We start from the raw sequence: 26,409 nt of genomic DNA, 5'->3' as shown, positions 1-26,409 counted from the left end.
GGTATGCACTTGCTGCAGGTAATTGCTTCTCCAAAAAATTCAATAGGAGTAATTATAATAATAGTAATAAACTCATAAATCATTAAATTTGATCTAATAATAATATCTGTAACCAATTAGTATATACATTTTATGTTGAACTCAAAATAGTCCGTTGTACATTTAAATCTAAATTACCTGTTTGATCATAAATATTTGGTCTCGATCAACTTCACAACAAATTTACAATTGCATCAAATAGTCTATAACTGGCTCACAAAAAATATGTATCAAAGTAAACGTGATTTCCAACTTCACTTTCAAAATATACATTGAACTTCCTTAAAATCAAAAATCTGCACTAAACATAAAAATAAAGGTACACACATATGCACAACAAATTATGTAGTAGAAGATCAGATCTTCTGGATGAGTTAATATTATTTGGGTTTACAATTTACATGTATATTAATGTACATTAAACAAGAAAAGTTTAGATGACATTCATTTTATTTTTTGAATGTGGACCTAACTGGAGAACCATATGGTATACAAACCTAGTTTAATTATATATATGGTATTTAACTATTAACCTAACACAGACCTTTATCAAACTGAATAGATTTATAAATTGAATACTATACGGATAAAAAACTTAATTATTAATTAATGAAATTATTAATTTACTAACGTTTATATATTATATGTGACCATTGACCATAAATAAAAGATTTAATCTATGTATATGGCTATGGGAATTAGGCGCCAGGATAAGACAAGTTACCTTGATAGCACTATAGCCTCCCAATTTCCTCTTCTACGGAATGTCCGTGCGTAAACTGGGCCGCTTATACGAGTATCGTTTCCAATTCATATTATCTTAGTTCGTAGTTTAGCTAAAAACATAGGTAATGAAATCAATACCACAGACTAAATGAAAATATAGGCTGTGGCCTATCCATTCTTTATTATCTATGGTATTTACTCAAATTAAGTACCTATGTACTCATGTAATACAATAATATCCAACAATTCACAATTAATAAAGAATAATTTATTTTTCCAAATCACTATTTAAATACTTGATAAACCATAATGCTGCATTTATAAGACTATCCATGTCAGCGGCAACAGTATGTAATGGATGACAATCGTCGTACATCAACACTCTGCAATAACAAAATATAATAAGTTTAACTTACTATGGTAATAACTACTAATTAACAAAGTAAATTTACCTAGATATAACACCGTTTTTCTTAAGAAGATGGTAATATGCTAGACTTATGGATGGGTGAATGCGTACATCTTTTTCACCGAGTAATAAAAGTGTAGGAGCTTGAACTTTATGAACGTTTTTGCACGGCGAACAATCTGCTAATTTCATTAAAACATCTTTGGAATTTGCCAAGGAATCTACGTCAGAGAAATTATAACCAACTTCTGTAATCACCCTGCAAACAAGTAAAAATAGGTATATATCTTTGTTCAGTTTAGAATCACTATACTATATGCTAATTTGTACACTTTTAAATTAAATCTAAAATAAAAAAATCTTGAAAAAATCTGCTATACACACAACAATATAAGACATATACAACATACCAGTCAGGAATATCACTTGACCCAAAAACAGCTATTAAATCAGTAGGAGGATTCAGTGCACACACTGCTTTAAATAATAACTGCAATTAAATTATTCAATAAATTAAAATGTAACTGTAAAAGTTTTACTATGCACGTGAAACATTAATGTTTTATTAGGGTGCATTAATATATGGTTAGGTAAGTAATGCACAAAACAGTACTTACTGGATACTGTCCACTTAAATGTATAACCAAAAACCCTCCATATGAACCACCAAATGACACCAATTTTCTATTGGACCACAAAGGATTAGACTGAATTGCATTGTAAACATCATTGACGTCAAAATTACCTATATTACCAATTATTGATTCAAGATAATCTTTACCTAGGCCTGTGGATCCTCGATGATTTATAAACAACATAGCAAAACCTGGTAACACGACAATAATAACAAATAAGTGATAACTAAAACTATAAAAACTGTAATAAAAATATTATTATAACTTGTCATTACCTATCTGAACAAAGAATGCAAAATCTGCTCTATAAGAGTCTAAAGATGATAAATGAGGGCCTCCATGTGGCCATACAATCAAAGGACAATTATTATTTTTTGGTCCATAAAAAATTGTAGTAGGTTTATCTATACATTAAATCAAATATCAATAACAGATCTCAGTAATTAATTTAATTATTTGTATCTTACTGTAAAGAGTATAACCATGCTCAACAACAAAGTTGTCACTATTAGGAAGACTATGAGATGGCGAAATTTCGTGAATGGAAATATTGGTAAAATCATATGCTTCACACGTGGAAAGTATTTTTATGGCAAATAATTGCCCAGGCTTATTAAGCGATGATTTATAACAAACTAAAACATTGTTGCAAACATCTATTATATTGACACTTTCATGAAACGGTTTGGTGATTGGAAGATAACGGATATCTTTAGATTCTGAAAAATAATTAAAAATTATGGTTTCAAAAATATTTTGTTTAAGAGGACGTCGTACCCGCCTGTGTTATCTCCGTCTTACACACGTATGACATACCAAATTTTCGTTTACTAGTTTCAATAATGTACTGTTTGTAAGATATTAAACTATCGTAAAAAAACAAAGAGAGGGCACAGACAATGTACTTACCTAAAAGTTTAATGATAGGTAAATTCACTCTAACATCAAAACTAACAGCACCCTATAGGAACTAGCGAACGAAAATGTTCTATGTCGTACGTGTGTAAGACGGAGACACCATATGCGGGTACGATGTCCGCTTAACATAAAACTATGTTCCTATCAACATTCAACACTGTTAACTATAAACTAAAAAAGTACAACTATTACCAGTGTCAATAGCGAATGTGTGTATTGAACCACCTTGAGGAGTACTCAATACAAGGGTTTTATGATCATTCAGCCAGCAATTTCTTGGTAATATATTGATAGGATTTATATGGTCATATAGGCCATAGAATGGTAATTGTTCATTGTAATAATCAGTATTGTGAAGTATTCGATTGTCAAAATCAACGACCGTAATAGTCTAGAGTAATAATAAATAATTATATTAGTTTATGATGTTAAGGAACCCGGTGCCGATGCCATTTTGTCCTCAAAAACACACTCTGCCGGAATAACGATACCGCCTTGTAGAATCAATCAAATTTCATAATTTTTTTTTTTTAATTACTAGAGGGAAATATTCTACAGCCCACATCGATCTCTGTTTTTCAATATTTCATTCTCAAACTTTATCCTAATATGTCTAAAAAAATACAAGATAAAAACTATTTTTTTCCAAACTTTTTAATACAATTATTTGAAATAAAATACAAAATCAGAGATCGATGTGGGCTGTAGGAAGTCTTCTTCTTTCAGATAAAATAATAGTCATCAAAATCCGACAGTTCTACAAAGCTTGAGAGTTATTCCCGTAAAGTCATTTTTTTCGATATAATACACCCTGTCAACCCCCCCCCCCCCCCTAAATAGGTATCGGGTAGTAGATTAGTGGAAAAGTCTTATAATTGAGGTGGCAACTAAAATATAAAATTTAATTTTCAAATTTTATAGAATTTTGGAAAATTTGAAAAACTGGCACCGGGACCTTAAGTGTAATTTTCATAGAACTAAAAAACAAAATGTGAATAAAATAACCTCTTTTGTAGACCAATCACAAGAGATCAGTTTATAGCATGAATTGTGTGGTCCACCTGCTAAGCGTTCTAACCACACAAGCTTTGTGCCATTCAAATTGAACCTGGGATACCTCACACACAATTGTTCTGAATTGGAACTCAGCACATCTATGCAATAAAATAATAATTATTTAAGGAAAAATTATTAGTAAAGTGTATATATTAACTTAAGTATGTGAAAACACCTATAAATTGGTATCTAATAATACTTTCTAATTTAAAACGATAAATAATAGAATTTATACTGCCCAACCAGACATGGTCGTGAAGTTAGCCCCCTCCCCCACCTTCATACAATTATCCAAACTAACGCAAATATTTAGCAAATTAATAGCAAATAATAACTACTAGGCTAACCAGCTAATAATTAAAAATATTATATAGGTACTCAAAGGACACCATTGATAAATATTTTAGAACCATAAGATAAATTAAAATAAAAAATTAATCATTTATAACTATTAATTACATTTTTAACTATTCTCTACCGACCATCAGAAATAACAGGCACTTCCTTAACATTTATACAGAAATACAGAATATTAATTTAAATATAAAATATCTTGATACTCCTTTATCAACCATAATATTACAATAGGTAATATTAGATATCTCTATTATTTCTTACTTACATAAGTAAAGAGGTTTTGCAAAAGAACTAGGTATTCAAAATTAGATTTTTTCACACAAAATATGTAATTAATAAAATATAATTTTAAAAAGTTCAATGATAATAGGTTATATTTTAATTTGAAAAATTAAAGCCATACAACATATTAATATACCGTAGTCCGTAATGTACTAACCATATTGGCCATCTAATGTGAGAGAAAATACAATGCTAGGACTATTAGCACAGTAAATTAGACCCAATTTACGAGGTGTGATTATATGTCCAATTGCCACGATTCCTTTTCCATCAGGTGTCCATGTTGCAGTTGCAGGATTAACATTATTTGGAATATTTGAAAGGATATCTATAGTATCTGTTTTTATATCACATACTATCAAAACTGGAGTAATCTTTCCGGCCAACTGTTCGCCCCAATCTTGGGTCCATTCATATTCTTTACCCTAACAAATATGTATCATTATTATTAAATATAAATATCTCACACAGTTGTAAAAATGTTTAAAAGGTATACCGGCACAGTGTCACTATTATCCACACCATCTTTACGAGGTGCTCTTGGTTTTTGTTTATAAAATGGTTCTGACTTTGGAACTTTTTTCTCAGCAATGTAAATAATTTTTGTTTCATCAGGAGACCACTCTAAAGTTCCAAATTCGGCTATAAATGAATAATCAGAATGTACAATGCACATTAAATTACATTTATAATAATAAATTATGTAAATTTTATAATTATTCATACTAACCATCAGCATAAATTTTTCGTGCACATCTAAAGCGTTCAAGTCATAATTTTTTACCAATGAACAATCAGCCCATACTTCCAAGTACTGTTTGATTTCATTTCCAGATTTCACTTCTCTGACCACACAAAAATACTTACTTGATTTTGAGTACGCACTGATTAACCTAAATGCGTATTATTTATTTTGCCATATAGGTACTCATGAATAATGTTACTATGGCTTATATGTATTTATACTCATTTGTTATGTCAGTTGGCGGTGAGGTTAAGGTATAAGTCTTATAATCTGAAAAGACAGTTTGCCGGAACCTCATTACTGATTGCCTCTCCAAAACTTTTTGTATCCAAACAGAATGAACACTAACAGAAGTTTTTGAGGAATTAAGTATTCTAGCAGATAGTAATACCGGATATTGTGCCGTCACACGATATGCTTCCACAATTTTATCTAACTGGAATATCACACAATTAATAACAATATTACATAAATCATAAACGTACGTTAACTTTATATTATTTATCCTTACTTGAGCCATTTGAAAAATAGGTTGGTATATTATTCCAATTATCCTACCAAAACTCGTGCTATTTGGTTTGGATAGACGAAATCCAAATAAACTATTTTACAATGGTATTAGTGTAGAAGTGTACTACTATAAGTGTCTACTATAGTACTACCATGGTAAACGACGAAATTCTTACGGCAAACAAACTGTGACATAATCGCACACAGGACAAGGCTGGTTAATGGGTGGTGGTTGGATGCGCGGTGTTTTAAAACCGGTATTATATTGCATATTTAGTATTTTTATAGAGATTGGTAGGTTCGAATTTTAAAAATCTGTGTTGCCGCCGCAACACTATTATTTGTTAATTATTACTGGTCATTGAAGACAGCTGGTCTCACACACACATACCACCTTATTTGTATTGTTTTATTTTCGTATTGAATGTGTTTTGTGAGTTATATAATATTTATTTTCGTATTGAATGTGTTTTGTGAGTTATATAATATGTAGATTAAACGTTATCGCACGCCGCCGCGCCGTCTATGCGAATATTTTAGCACGGCCGCCGTAAATCTGTCCTGTTTTGTACGTCTTACCGAGAACACCGACGTGTGTCAACCATTTTATTATTATTTGTTTTATTGTACACGCACCCACATACATACACATATTAATACACAAATACACATAATCCACAACAAGCACTACATAGCCGACAGTATTTGCTAGGCGATCCCGACCACTACTGTTCGAGCTATTACAACACTACACACCAGCTAGTCCTCCATTTTATATTTTTTAGACGTAGGTGTTAGTGGCGTAAAAAAAGGAGTTTGGTGTCCGGACTCGTATATTATTATTATATACTCCGGCCCGTACATTTTGGTGACCTCGACGTGATTTTTTCTATTTATATTGTTGTGTTTTGTTATTCGTGAATCTTACAGTGGAGATAGGATCTGGTTTTCATTTAATTTTTCGATCCATTATAGTGAAATCATATTAATTTCAATTAATTCTTACAATAAGTGTAAAAAATAATTATTTATCATCAATATGGGGTTAGATGAGGTTATGCAAGACCAGGTCAAGGAGCTTAGATACTCCGGCCCGTACAATCTGGTTTATCCGGATATATGAAATCAAGATTTCACGGAATATCAGAATAATATTGATATACGACTCAATTTTGCCGATCAATGACCCAGTGGATATTTTAACTAATATACTGGGTGACATTTCTGTCGCCCAGAGAAAACTTTTTGCTGCCTAGTAGATGATATATTTAATTACTGGGCGACATAAAAATATCGATGTTTGAAATTATTATAAAATTGTATTTATTGATTATTTAACTATGTTTAATTTTGTTATTTATTTATGACGTATATCATTTCGTTTGACAAATAATTATTGAGAATAGAAAATCCATATGACCGTTCATTGTAGCCCGTAAGCAGTACTTATCCATAGAATAATACAATCCAAAAAAGTGATTTATTCCACGCGGCATGTGACAATGCGACATGTTTTATCTGGTCGTAAGTAGTCCCCGCAAATATCTACAAATTGATTATTTTTGATTTTATTTTAGTCCTTGTTCCCACAAGCTATTAGCTAAATAATTATTTCACTTTGAACCTTTAAACAGCTTAAACGTTCAAGTCTTCAAGGTAATACGTCATACAATATTACGGCAACAGGACGACTTTCGGTAAATATAAAATAATTTAAAATCTAATATTTTATACTTGGACTTAAACTAAATACAGTACCTATTTTCAATAATTATAATATATTACAAAATACAAAAAAACTATATGAAATATATATACTTTGATAATAAATTACCATTGGTTATAAATACTAGTAAAAATAGTATTGATGTAATATAATTAATGTTCTGTTAATTTCTGTGAATATTCAATATAATAACTATTATTATAAATTATTATATATTAGGTAATTAATATAATATTTAATATTTAGGATTATTATCACTTTATTTTTAAATTCATTTTTACAAAATGTAATATATTTTGATCTGTGGTTTAGGAATAAAATTAACTTGACATGACAATAAAATAATGTAACTCATAAAACATAAGTTACTAAATAACATGGAAAAAAATGTAACTATCTTTATTTAAGTTAGTTAAAAGTAACAAAAGTTCTTTGAAAAAGTTTAAAAAAATAATATAATTTTAATTCTTATACCTATTTTTATAGTGTTATTAATTATTATACTCCTATATTATGTATATTGTATGTCATTGACAATATTGATTCCATTTTTTGTAATTAATAAGAATTAATTTACCTAACTCATAAATTATTTGTAATTATTTATGTGTTGTAAGTTTTGATGGTACTGTTAGATATAGGTAATGTTTTCTATAATATTTAATACTGAAAAGTTTTTTATAACCTCATAATAATGTTGATCTTGATAGTCAGCGTGAATTTTTTTTTTATGTCGCCCATGATAATTTCTTAAAATATCCACTGCAAAGATCAATTTTATATTCTAAAAATTTAATTTTTATTACATTTTTGATGTGAAAATTGCTTATAAAAAAAGAATTGTGATTATGGATTTTTAATATTTTTCAAATTTCATTGTAACAATATATTAGGAGCCTTGTATTACATGTTTAAGCATTTTTTCCCAACAAATAAAATTGTATTGATATTCATAGAATAAAAAGGTGGGTAAGTGGATGCCGCTCTGCTTTACAGTAGATTACAAGTGGATCACTGTAATGGATGGTGTTAAATTTGAATTCAATGATATAATATCATTGTTTAAGAAAAACGATTCTGAGCGAAAACGATCAGTCAGCCTATGATATTACTAAGTACCTATATTTGATGATATTATTGTGAATAAAGTAATTTATATATAACCTATTTACGTAGACCCTTGTTTTAAATTTTCAATCCTTAGCTATGAAAGTTGAATATTTCATAAATTTTTAACTACAAAATAATTTTTTAAAAATTTGAACTTTAAATGCTTATAAAAAAAATTGTGCCTATGTATTTTTAATATTTTTCAACTGCTATTGCAACAACATATCAGAAGCCTTGCATTAAATTTTCACGCTTTTTTACCCAACAAATAAAGTTTTATTGACATTCATAGAAAAAAAACTAATAAAATTGGAAACTGAAAATGTCCCTAAACAGTTCAAAAAAAATCAAAATATTTTGAAAATTTTATCGTGTATAGAAAATGCAAACATAAACAACCAGTTAAAATTGCATGTATCTACGGTCATTTGTTTTAAAGTTACCAAAGTCGATTTTGTGTAAAAATTCCCGTTTTTCCTTAATTTTTCTTTTGTTTTTCACGGTGCTTTTGAACATTTCTGGGAATTTTAAAATTTGACCTCTTCAATGCACCAACAATATTCACTTTCCCATCGAACAAGATACTAAAGTTGAAAATCGAAGTTTTATTTCGACTACTTATCGTGTACACAGACACAAAAAAAAACACACATCATTGTAAAATCAATACATTCATCTTTCCACTCTTAATCTAAAAAACGAAATTCAATATTTTTGAAACATAGTTGTAGTTTAACTATTTTTGAATACCTACCAAAAATCTTCAATTTTCACATTTTGGAATAATTAACCGCAATTTTTATAATATATAAGAATCTAACCTGATTTTGGAGACGAAGGAAACTTGTTTTGAACGTCTCTGACCTAAGCGCTTCCTTTTATAATAATAATAATTATATAATATATATAGATTACTTAATTACAAATTATCTATTTCTTTTTTTTGTTAAGCTATAATAAAAAATAATTTGCCGGAGGAAGATCGGTCAACTAGTGTTGTTATAAATGAGTTTAAAAATAGATGGGATTGGCAAACCACAATTATTATTGTAATGTATAGTTATAACTTATAACTAATAAAGGGCATAAAAAAAAATATATAATTAAATATATTAACTGTACATTAAGTATTGAAAATTGAATAAAAAAAAACTTAAATCGATGCACTGTAGAACGGTAATTTTGTTAAACATTTTAACAGATTGATTCCATCATTATTATTATGTTGAAATGATTAAAAAAATCATAGTTTACGGACCTGTTAAAGGTAATCTATCCACCTCTTAATTTTAAGAGAAACCTTAAGTGACAGCTAGGTATTCTATAAGTATGACTGTGCAACGGAATTTTAATAGGGATCGTGCTTAGATGACACTTAAATTAATTTTAAGTAATACTTAAATGACTGTGCATACAGCGGTTTATCTTTTAAGGTGGGTGGGTGTATCCAAAATAAGAGTTTACTCCAGTAATTTTAAAAAAGCGGGTAAGTGGATATGTCACTCTGCAGTACAGTAGGTTACAAGTGGGTAACTGTAATGGATGGTATTAAATTTGAATTCAATGATAGTAGGTATATAATATCATTGTTTACGAAAAACGATTCTGAGCGGAGACGGTTTGTTAGTCTGGATTATGTTTGTATATTTTTTAGATTTCTTTGTTATAGAATAAACCACTTAGGTATGTGAAACCTTGTTTTGAATGTTCAATCCTTAGCTATAAAAGCTCAACGTTTTATAAATTTTTAACAAATAAATTATTTGTACATTTTCAATGTAATACATTTTGTCAACATTTTAACTTTAAACAATTATAAAATAAAAATATATGCCTATGTATTTTTAATATATTTCAACTGCTATTATATCAACTTATGAGAAATCTTGTATAACATTTTCAGGATTTTTGACCTAACGAATAAGATTTCATTGACATTTATAGAATAAAAAACTAAAAAAATGTAATATCAAAAATGTCTATAAAATATAAATAACTTAAAAATATTTCGAAATATTTTTGAAAATGTTATCATGTACCTATAGGAAATGATTAAATAAACATTAATTGATGAAAATGTCAAGTACCTACGGTTAATACTTTTTGATTAACAATAAAATAAGAAAATTGTTGTATGAGAAATATCGAGTGAATAAAACATTATTATTGATAATTAACTTACGAGGAGCCTAGTATTCAATTTTTAATTTTTTTGACCGACCGAAAATTTGTTTAATTTATTTCAACATTAATGTATAATAACACATTTATACGTCGAATAACTTGTTATTTGGTCAAAAAAGTACCCAATAAGTTATTCGTGGTTTATTCATCGAATAAGACTTATTCTGACATTGAAAAACTGTTAATTATCTATTTTGTTTTATCAGTCGAATTACTCATGTTTTCGATGAATAAATATGTTTGAAAAACCGGGCCTAAATTAATTAACCTAACTTTTAGGTGGGTATATATATTATTATATATTTTCCATTGAATAAAAAAATATTTGCAGTGCGGAAACAAAACGCGAAGAAAAGAAAAAAATACAAATAATAAAGACTCTACTTATAATATTAATATTAATATAATGTATAGAAAAATTCATCATGAATTATTAATTATTTTATAGTCTTTGTGCTATGATATTGGCTCATTTTAATTTTAACAACATTGGATATTATTTCGATTTCTCTTGTAGTGATTTTCTTATTTTGTCGTAATTCAAAAATAAAAAAACTGTATATACTTGAAATATACACCATATGTTTATTTTATAAATCTCCATACTTGATACAATTTTTAAAATATTTTGACTCGTTTTGAGCTGTTTACGGACATTTTCAATTTTCAGGTTTTTTAGTTTTTATTTCTATACCTAAAGGTCCATGACATTTTATTTGTTAGATCAAAAAACATGACAATTTAATACAAAACTACTGATATATTGTTACAATAGCAGTTGAAAAATATTAAAAATACATAGGCACAATTTTTTTTTATAACCATTAAAAGTTCAAATTTTGACAAACTTTATCACATTTAAAATTTAATAATTATTTTGTAGTTAAAAATGTTCAACTTTTATAGCTAAGGATTGAACATTTAAAACAAGATTCCACGTAAGTAGGTTATTCTGAAACCAAAATATCTAAGAAATATAAAAACAGTTTTATTTTTTAAATTTAATTAGTATGCATACGATTATTCTTGAGGTTTTTTTATTTCACAAATTTACTTACACAATCTATACAATTAAGCCCAATAAGCATATAAGGTAAAGGTTACATAACAATATAACATGGATTTCTTGAGTAAGAAGCCACCCATTAATGTTCAAATACCCATAACCACTAAAAAATCCTATCTGAATTTTCAAACGTGTTTGACTTGTGTCTAGGTAGTAATCTAGGTAGTATTAATAGTAATATTAATAACATTATATAATACATTTTTACTGTGAAATTGTCAATGACAGTAGGATTTAACCTTAAATAAATTAGAAGGTTAATATATTCAAAAACATGATATCGAAAATTTAAACGTTGAAAGAGGTGTAAAACCTAACCTAACGACTGTGAAACACAGCATTTTTTCAAACATTCCGTATCAGTCTTCCACAATAGCTCTGGAAATTCACCATCAGCACAACGACGATACCTCGCAAACCGATTCACACCAACGGTAATAGAAACAAGCTGACTCAGAAAAAAATACTTTAACATATTTCTAAGTACATAATATGTAAGTAGGTACTTGTTTTCTAACTCTATATTTAAAAACGAAATAATAACAGTAATAACTAATAATAATTAATACACGTAACAATAATACGGTCATTATATTACGATATCACGAATGACGATAGGTATAAAAAAACATAACAGAATATTCTGTGGAAAGTGGTAACTTTAGATCATAATATACTATGGATCGAGCCACAGCGTATTAAATCAATACTAAAAAAGTGGGTAAGTGGATGTCACTCTGCTGTACAGTAAGTTACAAGTGGGTCACTGTAATGGATGGTGTTAAATTTGAATTCAATGATATAATATCATTGTATAAGAAAAACGATTCTGAGCGAAAACGATCAGTCAGCCTATGATAATACTAAGTATATTTGATGGTATTATTGTGAATAAAGTAATTTAAATATTGACCTATTTACGTAGAACCTTGTTTTAAATTTTCAATCCTTCGCTATAAAAGTTGCTAATTTTATAAATTTAATACATTTTCAACTTCAAAATAGTTTTTAAATTTTTAATTTGATACATTTTGTCAAAATTCGAAATTTAAATGCTTATAAATAAAAATTGTGCCTATGTATTTTTATATTTTTCAACTATTATTGTAACAATATATCAGGAGCCTTTCATTAAATTGTCACGCTTTTTTACCAGACAAATAAAATTTTATTGATATTTAAAGAAAAAAAAATTGAAAAAATTGAAAACTGACTATGTCCGTAAATAGCTCAAAAAGAGTCAAAATATTTTCAAAATTTTATGGTGTATAGAAAATGAAAATATAAACATTCGGTAAAATTTTAATGTATCTACAGTTATTCGTTTTTAAATAACAATAAAATAACAAAATGACTACCTATGAGAAATCAAGTGATTATCCAATATTGTAAAAATATGAATTTCAAACGCTCATAAAAATGTAATTTGATGTGCTTGTTATTTATAATTTTGGTAGGCATAAATAGTGTTGTATAAAGATAATTTTTTATTTAATAATTATTATTATTTTGTAATTATTAATTGCTGGAATAGCTATCTAGATAAAGATAAAAAATCAACATTTATTAGCCAGATAAAAAAAAAGATAACATTTTTTTTTTAAATGTACCTACCTATTTATTACAAACATAAGAGGAATTAAGTATATTAGATAATTCATAATATTATGTAACACATTTTAATTTCATAACAGTTGTGAATTATTTAACTTTATAAGTTAATTAAATGTTATTTCAATAAATATGTTTTTTAAATTAAGTAAAGGGCAATTTTCAAAAAACCATAAAATTTGATGCCATAAAAAAATACTTCAAAATCATTTCGACTTGAAATTTTCTTTATACCTACTTACTTACTGAAATCCAAAATGAATATAAACACCAAACTGCTAATTTATAAGTTATTACTCAGGCCACTATGGACCTATGGCGTTTAGTTATGGGGTGCCTCTAAACCCTCAAACACCCGTACAATTCACGCCTTTCAGTCAATATGCCTTCGACTAGTTACATCTGCACCCTGGTATTTAACCAACAATAATCTCCACAAAGATCTCAAAATCCAAAATCTCAACCAAATCTCCAAAATATACTACATCAGACTTTACAACAAATTTCAACAACACACAAATTCACTAAAACCTTTATTTTATGCTGACGCCAAAGAATAATCTAGTTCCCAGGCTCACGATAACTTTTTGATAAAGCCGCCTACCACTCTCTGGTCAGCATCCTCGCGTCGTCCCTTAAACCAGTGCATGAGCACTAACCACCAGAGTAACAACCTCTCAAGTCCCAAAAACCCGATTTCAACGAGCGACAACTGGACTCCTTATGCGAGCAATAATCAGTGCGTTCTTTAATTCAATTTGTGTATTTGAAGTATTACTTTGTTTTATCTAAAACCTAAAACTCCTACAATATAATATTACTTAACTAAGGCATAATATTTTATGTTGATTGCAGCTAATACATTCTATGTGCTTTTTTCCATAAAATTATATTGTACGGTGTATTTGATCTAATTCTCGAATACACGATCTCGAGAGCCCTCCGAACACCTGGAGGAAGGTAATAACGTAATTTTAATATTTTAATATAACTATCGACAGGAGTCGTATTTATATTTATCTTATTTCTACGTTATTACACTATATAAATATTATTTCTCGTAATAGTCGTGGATATTTGGTAAAGATTGTAGAAAAAGTAGAAAAACACATCATTGTTGTCGACCATTCTCGGTACATTACCAATGAAAAATGCAACTAGTATGTGTGTAAATTAATCAGTCTCGGTCGTACCTATAATACGATTATTTCGAGTTAAAATTTTAAAATACCACATCTTACTATAATGTACAAAATAAAAATATTTCTATGAAAAATAATTATTTGATTACAACAAAATCCAATTTAAATAAAATGTTCAGTTATTTGAAATACAGGACTTTTTCTTAGAACCGATAAGAACCTAACCTAACCGGAAAACTTATTGTATATTAAATTGGGGTTCCGGTTCTAAGCATTGTAAAATATGGCTTCTGGTTCCGGTTCCAATCCCTGCTTACAGTATTATAAACCTAAAGTACAGTAAAGTTTAACAAAAATTACAGATATTTTTTTAAATACAAGTGACATATAACTCTATGATAATAACATAACTATAATTAGTTATATCATGTAATTTTTGTTTTTGAATTTTTTATCATGTTGTCTGTAATCAATTTATACTTTATACTTTACGTGATCTCAGAACAATAATGACCAATGACATTTCATTTCACAGGCATACATATATTGTAACAAGATGTGATAGTTGCTAACTTTTTTGTATAATATGTTTATTTGTAAATTTATGTTTTATTATTCATTCATGTATTGCTTTAACCATTTAATAATTTTAGATTCTAATCAGAAAGATTTTACAATGATATGTGCATAAAAGTGTGATTTACATTTTATAATATATCCATAACCCATTATAAGTTTTTACCTGAAGATTTTAGATTGTTATTAATTATTAATAGGTTAATTATAACAATATTTTATAAATATTTAATAAGAATTTGATAAGAATTCGGACCAGTAATAAAATTTTTTTTTTTTTTTTTTTATTAAAAGAAAATATATACAATCTGTATTAACTATACAATGAGTAATATGGTTGATGATTTTTATACAAAACTGGACGGCTTGATGGAAGGGAGTGTCCAAGCGACACTACTTCAATTCTAGACTTTTAGGTTTTTTTTTTTTTTTTATTGGTTGAGGAGGTCCCTGGGCCAATTTCGCTTTAGGCGACGTGGAGGGTTATCGGGGAGAGAGATGGATGAGAGATTGGAAATGAGCGGATTAGGGTGGTTGACTGTGTTATTGTGAAATAATTTATAGTAGTGGGAGGCTAGGGTGCTTATGTACGGGATTTTGAGGTCAGAGTGGAGTGTGAGGTTGCTGACGTACCAGGGTGCGTTTGAGAGGAGACGAAGACAAATTGATTGGAAAGATTGGAATTTTTGAAGTGGTGTTCTCGAAGTGAGGAATGTTGGAGGTAAATATATTGTAAAGAGTAGGTGCAAGAATACTTCCCTGGGGGACACCTGCTTTTATATAACGGATTTGTGAGAGTTCATCCTCACAGCGAACGACGAAGGACCGGTTATGAAGGAGTAATAAAATTATAACTGATAACCTTAATCAATAGTTTGAATTCTAACCTCAAATAAAAAACCAATAAGTATGGTAATATTGTTCATGGGACGGTAATTTTGTCATATTTTCCCCGCTGAACAAACATTGGCAACGCTGGAGCTAATTCATTTCGATGCGCGTGGCGGTCGCATTCTCTCGTGGAACGGAGTATACTTACCTATTTAGAAGAATCAAATTAAATAATAAATTTTATTAACTATTTTCGTGATTTATGGTGCAATTCGACATGTCAAATGTCAAAACCACTGAAAACTGAAATGTGGCGAGTTAAAATTAAATACAATATACATATTAGATTAGTAAACATAATAATATAATACCCGCATTATAGACAAAGATTTTGTTTTCAATTCGCAATATGTAGGTACTTAATAATTAAAAACTGTAACCGAGTTATTCTATAGAAATTACTTATCAAAAGTAATTTCCACTACATTTTCGTTACTTGGAAATAATTCTAATGAAATTACGTAACGCGTTACTTTCGTTACGTTACTACCTAACACTGCCACTGAGTGAGCTATACTCAGTATATTATTATATACAAATATTTAAATATGATAATATGTAAATAATATTAATTAAACTTACCGGCTACCGTATTAATAATATTAATATAAAATATAAATATAATATTAAATACCCTAGGCTGACAAATCGTCTGCTCAGAATCGGTTTTTGCATTATACAAATTTAACACCATCCATTACAGTGACCCATTTGTAATCTACTGTACAGCAGAGCGACTTACCTGCTTTTTTTTATTAGGGCCTAATTTATTTAGGATTTAATTTTTTTCTGGTACTGTATTCGTTATTCATTTTTTAGTTTTTTTTCAACTCATTACATAATTTTATTGTTTAATCACCATCGTGAAAATGTTAACTAACTTGATCTTCACACCTGAAGGTCTATATATTATCTATTTATATGACTAATAATAATATTATAATTTAATATCCCGGGCCTCCACACGATAGTGAATTCTCAGTGTGACCCAGTAATAATATTTTTTTTATAGAAAATTAAAATTAAAAAAAATAAATATGATACCATATTATATTGTTTGACAGAGTACTGGAACGTGAAAAATCATCAAAATGTCGAGTTTCTCGGTGTTGTTGATTGCTTTGTGCGTATGGCCCGCACTGCTCCAGTGGACGCCTGTCGGTGCCGCGAACATCCTGGCGGTGCAGTCAATCGCGGGAAAGAGCCACTGGAACGTGATGCGGGCCGTGTTACGGGCGTTGACTGACCGCGGCCACACCGTAACCGTGTTCACGCCGTTTATGGACGGCGACCGTCCTGGTTACACGGAGGTGGACGTATCTGAGAAAGCTCTAATGTTACTTGCCAAGGACACGACGTTCCTAATCGAAAATTTCGGCACAATGCGGAAAACTATCCCTAACATGGTAAACTTCACACGGATGAGTTGTAACATGATTTACGGAGACCAAAGGATGGTGGACATCTTGGACGGAGCGACGGCGCGGAAATTCGACATGTTCATCACAGAACCGGTGGTGTCCGAGTGCGTGGCGTATGCGGCCAACTTGCTCGGTGTACCCATGGTGTACGTCATCCCGTTTCCGATTGTGACGTTCCTAGAACGCCCGTTGACCGGCCATTCCCCGAATCCAGCGTCAACAGGACACATGTTGTCTAGCCGCGGCACACCCAAAACATTCAACGAGCGTTTCATCAACGCTGTGTTGACCGTCTACTGTTCAGCGCTGAAGTGGTACATTGAACGGCAGTTCCGGCTTGCCGACCATCAACCGTACGACTCTGTGGACCTAGTCAAACCATCGTTGATTTTCTCCAACACGCATTTCATCATCGAACCTGCTCGGTCGCTGACACCGGACGTCGTCCAAATCGGAGGTATACACCTCGAGGCGCCCAAACCGATACCGAAGGTAAAATATAATTAGGAGGACAACGTATCAGTTATCCGCATGATTTGACTCCATCTTTCCGACGCATGAAATAGCAAATCTTAGGAGTCTCTATAAGGAGTCAATTATTATTAAGGAGACAACTCAATTATTTTTAAAATTTGACTTATTATCAAGGCTGGGCAAGTTAATGATTTTTTTTAATTCAGTTAAGTTAAGTTAATATGCACCAATAACAAAAAGTTAAAAGTTAAAAGTTAATTTAACTATTGGTTAACTCAGTTAAGTAAAATGTTAATACACACTTTTTGTTAACTTTTTATTAAGTTAAAAAAAAGTTAATTTGTTTTATGTTTATACAATGCTAGCGTACTTAATTTTTTTCAAACCCAAAACTAAAGTAAGTATAGACTATAGTGTTTATACTTAATACAGTATTTCCATATAAGTTAGATTCGAATGATATCACAGTAAAAATGTTTTGATATGAAAACAAAATAGACTGAAATAGTGAAATATAATAAAATTAAAAACAAAATAAATTAATTTAACGTTAATTAAAAAAGAAATTTAGTAATAGATAACAGTTAAGTTAATGAAAAGCCAAACGTAACTAGTTAGTTAAAAAGTTAAAATAAAACTAACTTTTTAACTCGTTAATGCCAAGCCTTGCTTATTATCAAGTGTGAATTTTTTGTACCGCACATATTTTGCTTTTTCTGGTATTATGAATTGTTCCAAAATTTAAAAAAAAAAGCCTTCGCATGGCCCTAACTCATAGCTTTACTCATATCAATTGAGATGTAATAGATTAAAATTAAAAGCTAAATCAATTAACTAATTTTTTTAAAGCGAAATTGGGTTTGTCGATTTCACATTAATTAACAAACAATTAAGTAATGTCTGTAATGAAAGTAACTAAGTATATAACTATATCTAGTTAAGTTAAAAGTTCAAATTAAAGTTACTATTTTTAACTTTACTTCAAATTTTGGGTTTCTAATAAGTTGGGTACAACAGTACAACATTTGTGGGTGTACCGTCCTCTTAATATAAATGACCATAGGTACCTATTGCTAGTATATATTAATTTAATTTACACATACATGGTACCTACTACTTAAATACACACAGCGTGACTCGTCTGTACGTCATACAAAGCTGAACCCGCGTTATGATTTTCAAAAGTTTTTTTTTTTATACAACTGGTTTCCATGTTAATAGGATATTTTAGAATTCATTGATGACGCGCCTCACGGTGTGATTTGCTTCTCGTTCGGATCTATGGTTTTGATGTCGTCGTTACCGGAAAATATTCAGAGCGCGTTCCGAAAGGCGCTCGCTAGGGTTCCCCAAAAAGTGTTGTGGAAATACGAAGGTGAAATGAAAGACAAACCAAAGAATGTGATGACGAGGAAATGGATTCCACAACGCGATATACTTTGTAAGGGACATAATATACAATATATTATTATATAGTTTTATATAGTTTTAAACTGGACTACCTATAGTATTATGATTAATTGTAAAATGTTATGCATACCAAATTTATTGTGTAGTGCATCCCAAAGTGAAACTTTTTATCAGTCACGGAGGAATACTCGGGGTGTACGAAGCCGTGGACGCCGGTGTGCCGGTACTGGGTTTTCCCATTTACAACGACCAACCGAGAAATATTGACAATCTGGTCGACGCCGGGATGGCGATATCTATGAACCTGTTATCCGTCACCGAAGATACGTTTTTAAACGCCGTCTTGGAGATTATCAACGAGAAGAGGTGAGAAATTGTATATTGTATTTCAATAAACTTGCAAATAATTAATCACCGTTTTACGTCTGCAGGTACCAGAAAAACGCAAAAATCGCTTCCGAACGGTTCAAAGACCGACCCATGTCATCAGCGGACTTGGTTGTGTACTGGACTGAGTACGTTTTACGTCATAACGGAGCACCAAATTTAAAATCTCACGCTATGAATTTGGCGTGGTACCAATATTTTTTGATTGATGTAATTATCACATTATTATTCATAGCGTTTGTAATTTTGTTCATAATTTATTATGTCCTAAAAATGATTTGTAAACACATTAAAAAATATTTCTATAATCTCAAAGCAAAACGTGAATAAATTAAAATTACACAAATAATAAATATTTTACTTGTTCGAAATCATACTACTACATACATTATAAGTTATAACCATTGTGTTTTACACGTACTACTAAGGCTCTATATATAATGGGTATGCTATGCCACCATTTTGCGACTCATTTATCAATGATAAAATAAAGGGGGAGAAATTCATATTCACATAAGATTATTAGTCGCAAAATGGCGGCGTAGCATACCTGTATGTATAGTGCCCGATTTGGGGGGGAGGGGGGGGGGGCTTAGTCACAATTTTTTGCGTTGATATTTGTTACATTAACGACCTGACAAATTAAATAACTTTTGGTCTAATCAAAATGTTTTACATTTTTTTGAAATATATATATTAGACGCTGTGTTTCAAGCACAGTTTACATTTGTTTATTTTAATCAACATTTTATCGATTTTTTTTTTAAAAAAAATTAAAAATAGCCAATTTCTAAATTAAATTTTTATAAAAATGTTGAAAAAACGTTTATTAGTCAAGTAATTTATTTGCGCTTATACCTACACAATATACAAACGTTGAACTTGGGTAAAGATTTTTTAATTTTTAAGTTAACTTTTCGGCAATATATTTTAGCTGTAGTATTAGATGTAGACATGTAGTAGGTAATGATTTTTATGAATTAACTACCAAATATGGTGCTACAAATCAATTATACACCAGAAACCAGTTTTCAGTATCTAAAGAAAATGTAATGTCAATCACTGATGTACAAAGGTCAAAGGGATACAAATTTCCTTAAGGAAAGCTTCTGCATCAAATTCATCATTGGTGGGCAAGAGTATACAAGATGTAATTGCAAAACAAATTTCACCACAAAAAAGTGTGGTTGTAGAAATGTTGGAATATTATGTAGTATGCAGTTTGGCATGTTACAATATGTACCTATAATAATTTTCCCCGTTTTTTAAAAATCATAATTTTTGTAAGGTAAAGTAATCATAATTTAAATTAATAATACAAGTATAATATTGTTTAACTAATAAAATTAATTTATAACTCAACATATTGTTTCTATTTTATATTATTGTCTATATAGACTATTAAAGTACTAATGTAGTATAATATTATGTGCGAATACGTAACTACCTCTGTCAACATTAACCAAAACCGTGTTGTGCATGTCAACATCCACTAGTACATGTCTATATTATTTTAATTTTTCAACATTCAACAATCTAGTAGATGCATGTCAACATTCACTAGGCGATTGTCAGCACTCAACAATTGCAGACATTCATAGTAACATATACCAGCCGTACAGGACAAGCACATTAATTTTTTACAATAATTATAATTATTATTTTCATATTTAGTAGTTTCATTTTTACTTTGTATCAGTTCTTATTAGTTCCTGAGCTAGATATTTTTTATAAAGAAGTGGTACTTGACAATTTTTAAAATTTGTTGATGGTACTCGGATGTAAAAAACGTTGAGAACCGCTAATCTAGATGTATAAAATATTATATTCCACCCAATGGCCTATGTTGCCGCGGGTTACCCCCCAAAAAAAAATTATTATATTATTATACTGGAAATTAGCATGTGTCTCAGAGTATAGTTGCTGTTATCGGGATAAAAACAATGCCGGATTTCGCGGTGATGCAACTTGCAGTTGATCGCGTTGTTGTCCCGCACTGATCCTGAACTCTGAAGGAGTAGACGCCGGCCGGCACCGTGAACATCCTGAGGCCGCGAAGCCGAGCCTGGGTTGGATCATAGACATCTCTGTGGGTATAGTAGTATTTATCTGTGTGTTCGTACCACAGACTTCTATACTACACTAGATAAGGAACTCCTATACAATTTACATTGTTGAAAGTGAAGCTCAGCTGTGGACGGCAGCCATTTTGTCGGTTGACAAAACATTTCATTTATTATACAAAATGTATTGGGAATAATATTTTTTTTAATTGTCAAATTAAATAGTAAATGTAAAATGACTTATATAAAATATTAATTTTTTTTTCAATTACATGTTTGGAACTAATAAATTACGATACAAAATAAATCATATCATCTTATTTGTCATATGTAATACCATACAATTGCCAACCGACCTTGAAGCTTCAATTATTCATGAGTGGAGTCTGGAGTTCGCTATCTAGGAATATATAGAAATCTGTGGTTTGTACCCTAGACACATAAATAATAATATATATATATTTATTTATATGTCTAAAGTTCGTACCGCCGAAGTACCACCATAGATTAAACATACCTATACTCTTTGGAATGGTTGTATTTTGGTAGGAACGGTCGATTTGTCGGGTTACCAATGTAATACGAGTAAGTATAGAATGTTGAAAGAAAGGGGCGCGCAGCAGCTGGCGGCGACTGACGCGCTGGTACCGTGGTTACATTGATAATATTGTTGTGGTCGCCACAGTATCAACGCTGTCTGTGATAGCACTATCATTTACCGACAAACATAATGTAAACAAAAAACATAATATTATTAAATATTATTATTAGATAATATTATGTCCTATGTAGCCATTATATTATTATTACTAATAAATTAATAGCTAATACCCATGTAAGTATTATGAAATATGAATTCAAGTTAAATCAAACATCGTAAAATAACCACAATAATTCCCAATTATACTGTTTTAAATTAATAAAATACACGGCGACGGTGTTTACTAATGAAAATGAACCACCATTTTTTTCTATAACCTTTTTGACGTACCAGTGAATTGTTACAAACATGAGTTCCGGATTTGTTTCGGAAACAGAGCTTGCCGAACGCCGCAGAATCCGTCAAGAAGAATGGGACAAAGTTAGAACGGCTGAACAGCCTTTGGGTAACGTTTTAGTTCATCTTCACTTGGTAATTTTAATAAAAAAAAATTGTTTTGTATAGCGGTGCCCGAAGAACAATATGATCACCGATCATTGTTTGATAGACTCGAAGAACAACGCAGAAAAAAAGAATACGAATATGAAGAGACTCATAAACTCAGTAAATATTTTGCGTGACATTTGTTAAAAGTACTATCTAGAACACATGGATGTTCACAGTTGTAACTGTTTAAAATGATTTAGACTTCAAATGTCAAAGTGTTTAAACTTCAAAGTGTAATAGGAAGTTCTAGTTTTTCAAATAAAAATTTTGCTCATAATATTAAATTTGTTTAGAAAACATGATTAGAGGTCTGGATGACGATGAAGTGGGATTTCTTGAACTGGTTGATAAGACAAAAATGGATGAAGAAAGACGTCAGCTAATTGAGGAGGCCAGACAGATTGAAGAATATCGTTCAAAAGTATCAACTCTTCAGTGTGAAACTATAGTTTCTCCGTTGATGGTCCCTATTCCTAAACCACAGACTTTGAAAAGTAGTGTGTAAGTAATTATGATTGACAGGTCATACTAGTAAAATATTGGTAAAATAAATATGTAATTTATATTTATTGTTATATCGACAGACCGAGAAAAACACAGAGTAAGCTACTGGCAGGTGCAATCATAAAGAAAAGAACATTGGAAGAAAGCACTAATCCTTCAAAAAAACACAAACCTCCCTTTGATGAATCTAAAATAGTACCAGAGAAATTAACAAGTATGATAATATACAGTATTGTCTATATAAATAACAAACATACATTTTAAATATAAATAAAATCCATTAAAAGAGTTCTCTTACAGTCATAACTCATAATAATTAGTTTCAATTGTATTTTCCATCACAAATCATTTGAGATATGATACTATAATGTGTATAATTATTATGAAGAAAAAAGTGTATCGTAGTAGGCATTACACATTTAATAGAAAAACAATTTTAATACATGTTTTATTAAATAAATGTTACAAAATATGCAATGTTAAAATACAAGTGTATATTATAGACTACTATTTAGTTTTATTTCAAAATTAAAAACCTGTATTTTACTTCAATATTTAATCTTTTTTTTTTTTTTAGACGTATGGTGTTTTCTAATACAAATTTACATTCAACTTATTAAATTTATCATACATGGTTTAGTTATACTCACTATTGTATTTATATTAGTTTAAACATTTTGAGAATTTAATTTGGTAGTATGACATCAGTTATTGGCTAAAATTAATTTTAGGCTCATATAATATAAACCAATAAGTTTGTTCACTGTGGTTTTCCTTTTTTATTTGTTAGTTAATTATTTTAATTTGATACACAAATTAATAAAAACAAAAATTACTTACTATATTGTATTTGTAAATATAATAAATTACAACTTAAAGTAAATTTAAACTTTATTCTAATTTCTAACACTAACAATTTTTAAAATATATTTGTATTAACATTTCCATGAAGTGAATTGTCAGTTATTGATACTTAAAGTATAAGGATGGTTTAATCCTTCACGTGTAAATTATATTATGTAATAAATATTTTTTGTACTGTATTTATTTTTTTCAGGTGAAACCAAATCTAATATTTTACCAGGTCTTGCATATTCAGATAGCTCCGATAGTGAAGATGACTAGTTCCATACAATTTAGGTAAACTATTATTCAATATTCTATATTGGTATCATAATTGTATAAATATTTTTGTTTTTAGGAAATTAAGAGATTGCAGTTTAATAATAACCAAAATATTTAAGTGGTTCATAAATTCAACATGAATAATGTTCTGACATAATATAAGTATTAAGTATACATTTAAAATTATATTATTCCATAGTTAAATTGAATTTTTTGATTATATTTTCTTGTATTTTAATGAAAAAAGGTAAAATATATTCTTGTTATTTTGTTATAATTTCTTTAAATTAATTTATAATAATCAAAATTTTACTTTAATAAAGCAGTAGTAAAAGTTAATTTATGAAAAATACAAGTATTATACTCAGAAAATAAACTAACTGTTTTAGAATTAAGTAAAAATATTTGCCTTATTCATGACAATTTTCATCATCTTATTACAAAATAATTGAGTTTACTTTGTAATAAAAAAAGTAACACCCAGTTAGTTCATCATAATCTACTACCAGTAAAAAATTAACTACAAATATTTTTTTTGATTTGTACATAATTTAATGTGAATTGTGAATCTGGCAGTGATCGAAATGATATTTCACCCCATAGCCATTTAAAAAAAAAAATGTATTTAATTTCAGTGTGTTTTCATTCTATATTTCAATGTTCAGTGTTATCAGTTGTTTTATATTTGTAGACGACATGTAGATTCTACTCTTTGTCTGTCGTTAGAATACAAAGTTCATCACACTATAATTTATATTGTTCTCATTGAGTTTAAATTTTAAGTTAATTTTATTTTTTTCAATTCAGAATAGGCTAAATAGTTTGGCAATGCTAAGCATCTGTTGCATAGCCATTCGTCCATAGTAGAAGACAGTGTTGGATGAAATATCCAGGAAACTCCATATTAATGGATATTATTTTGTTGTATAAAAGTTTAATAAAGAATTTTATTGGAAGAAATTAAATATTAAACGCAGAATAACAATTTTAGTTATTTTGTTGGAATTTAAAAATTATTATTCACGGGTACTTGAAACTTTTAATGTACATTATTACTTTGTATACACACAATAACATTTTCAAATTCAATGTTTATGGAAATCAATTACTTAAATAGTAATAATATAAAAATGTAATAAAATATACTTAGTAATATAGACTGAAAGACAGTCTCTTCACTCAGAAACATTTTTCATTTTACAATGATACCAATCATTGAATTCAAATATAAATTATAAACTTATAACACATCCATTACAGTAATCCACAATGACTCAATGTCATATAATGTACAGCAAAGCAGTACCACTTGCTCACCTTTTTTAAAATTATTGTTGGTGAATTTAATGAAGTTTTCATTTGATTTTTTTGATTTTTTCTTTACTTTATTTAGATAAATATGCACATTTCAATTTTATGGTCTCCGAAAACGTACTAAATCCCAAATGTGGGCTTCCTAAAATATTAATTGATAAGTTGCAACCCTTGATTTAAATCATCGAATAAAATAATAACTATATAATACTGTATCGTCTACCAAGGGTTGCCATCCGTCCCGTTATTGATCACTCTGTCCCGACTAAAGACAAAAATGTCCCGATTGAAACTGCGCAATGGAAATGCCGTCGCCTGAGCCACATATAAGTAAGAATATATATTATACATAATATATTGGTCGCTGGGATAGATACGGTTCACAGAAACTAGTTGGTTGGGGACTAGGGCGATAAGCCGATATAATATCATAGAGTACTATTACTCCATATTGTATAATATACTGAATTCATGCCCACAAAAATAAATAATTTGTATACCAAGTTACTAAGTAAAAATTATTATTCATATTATACATATATTATTGTTTTTATCCTCGTTTTTTTTTTTCAAAATTAATT

The 26,409-nt window shown here is 29.3% G+C and overlaps 3 protein-coding genes across 5 annotated transcripts; 2 read left to right on the top strand and 1 right to left on the bottom strand.

Moving 5' to 3' along the window:
* Nucleotides 1-1,017: 1,017 nt before the first annotated feature.
* On the bottom strand, nt 1,018-7,345 carry LOC132941434 (acylamino-acid-releasing enzyme-like). Its single transcript, XM_061009483.1, is given in 14 exon segments — nt 1,018-1,148; nt 1,218-1,433; nt 1,585-1,664; nt 1,792-2,000; nt 2,085-2,213; nt 2,277-2,528; nt 2,920-3,118; nt 3,733-3,881; nt 4,580-4,847; nt 4,919-5,064; nt 5,153-5,170; nt 5,173-5,315; nt 5,389-5,603; nt 5,679-7,345. Coding segments are annotated over 14 exon segments (2,148 nt in total). The 5' UTR covers nt 5,688-7,345; the 3' UTR covers nt 1,018-1,033.
* Nucleotides 7,157-20,251, top strand: LOC132941435 (UDP-glucosyltransferase 2-like). Of its 3 annotated transcripts, XM_061009486.1 has the most exons (6): nt 7,157-7,201; nt 7,312-7,374; nt 17,048-17,896; nt 19,100-19,319; nt 19,435-19,654; nt 19,720-20,251. In XM_061009486.1, the coding sequence occupies exons 3-6, from the start codon at nt 17,075-17,077 to the stop codon at nt 20,003-20,005; spliced, it is 1,548 nt and encodes a 515-aa protein (XP_060865469.1). In that variant the 5' UTR covers nt 7,157-7,201; nt 7,312-7,374; nt 17,048-17,074; the 3' UTR covers nt 20,006-20,251. The 3 variants fall into 3 exon arrangements, with proteins under 3 accessions (XP_060865469.1, XP_060865468.1, XP_060865467.1); XM_061009485.1 differs by lacking the exons at nt 7,157-7,201; nt 7,312-7,374 and adding an exon at nt 12,091-12,197; XM_061009484.1 differs by lacking the exons at nt 7,157-7,201; nt 7,312-7,374 and adding an exon at nt 12,102-12,257.
* Nucleotides 20,252-22,486: 2,235 nt separating this feature from the next.
* Nucleotides 22,487-26,409, top strand: LOC132940853 (PSME3-interacting protein). Its single transcript, XM_061008644.1, has 6 exons — nt 22,487-22,844; nt 22,904-23,002; nt 23,179-23,386; nt 23,470-23,603; nt 24,447-24,529; nt 24,591-26,409. Exons 1-5 carry the CDS (start codon nt 22,748-22,750, stop codon nt 24,512-24,514), a joined length of 606 nt encoding a protein of 201 aa, XP_060864627.1. The 5' UTR covers nt 22,487-22,747; the 3' UTR covers nt 24,515-24,529; nt 24,591-26,409.

This window comes from Metopolophium dirhodum, chromosome 3, assembly GCF_019925205.1.
Source record: "Metopolophium dirhodum isolate CAU chromosome 3, ASM1992520v1, whole genome shotgun sequence".
NCBI classification, from domain to species: domain Eukaryota; kingdom Metazoa; phylum Arthropoda; class Insecta; order Hemiptera; family Aphididae; genus Metopolophium; species Metopolophium dirhodum.
The sequence above is the reverse complement of the archived record's forward strand: the minus strand, read 5'-3'. Positions and strand labels throughout refer to the sequence as shown.

Coding starts and splice junctions, on each gene's coding strand:
- LOC132941435 (XM_061009486.1), top strand. CDS start 17,075: ATGTCGAGTTTCTCGGTGTTGTTGATTGCTTTGTGCGTATGGCCCGCA. Junction 17,897..19,099: donor CGCCCAAACCGATACCGAAG/GTAAAATATAAT, acceptor CCATGTTAATAG/GATATTTTAGAATTCATTGA. Junction 19,655..19,719: donor GAGATTATCAACGAGAAGAG/GTGAGAAATTGT, acceptor TTACGTCTGCAG/GTACCAGAAAAACGCAAAAA.
- LOC132940853 (XM_061008644.1), top strand. CDS start 22,748: ATGAGTTCCGGATTTGTTTCGGAAACAGAGCTTGCCGAACGCCGCAGA. Junction 23,387..23,469: donor CAGACTTTGAAAAGTAGTGT/GTAAGTAATTAT, acceptor TTATATCGACAG/ACCGAGAAAAACACAGAGTA. Junction 23,604..24,446: donor AGTACCAGAGAAATTAACAA/GTATGATAATAT, acceptor TATTTTTTTCAG/GTGAAACCAAATCTAATATT.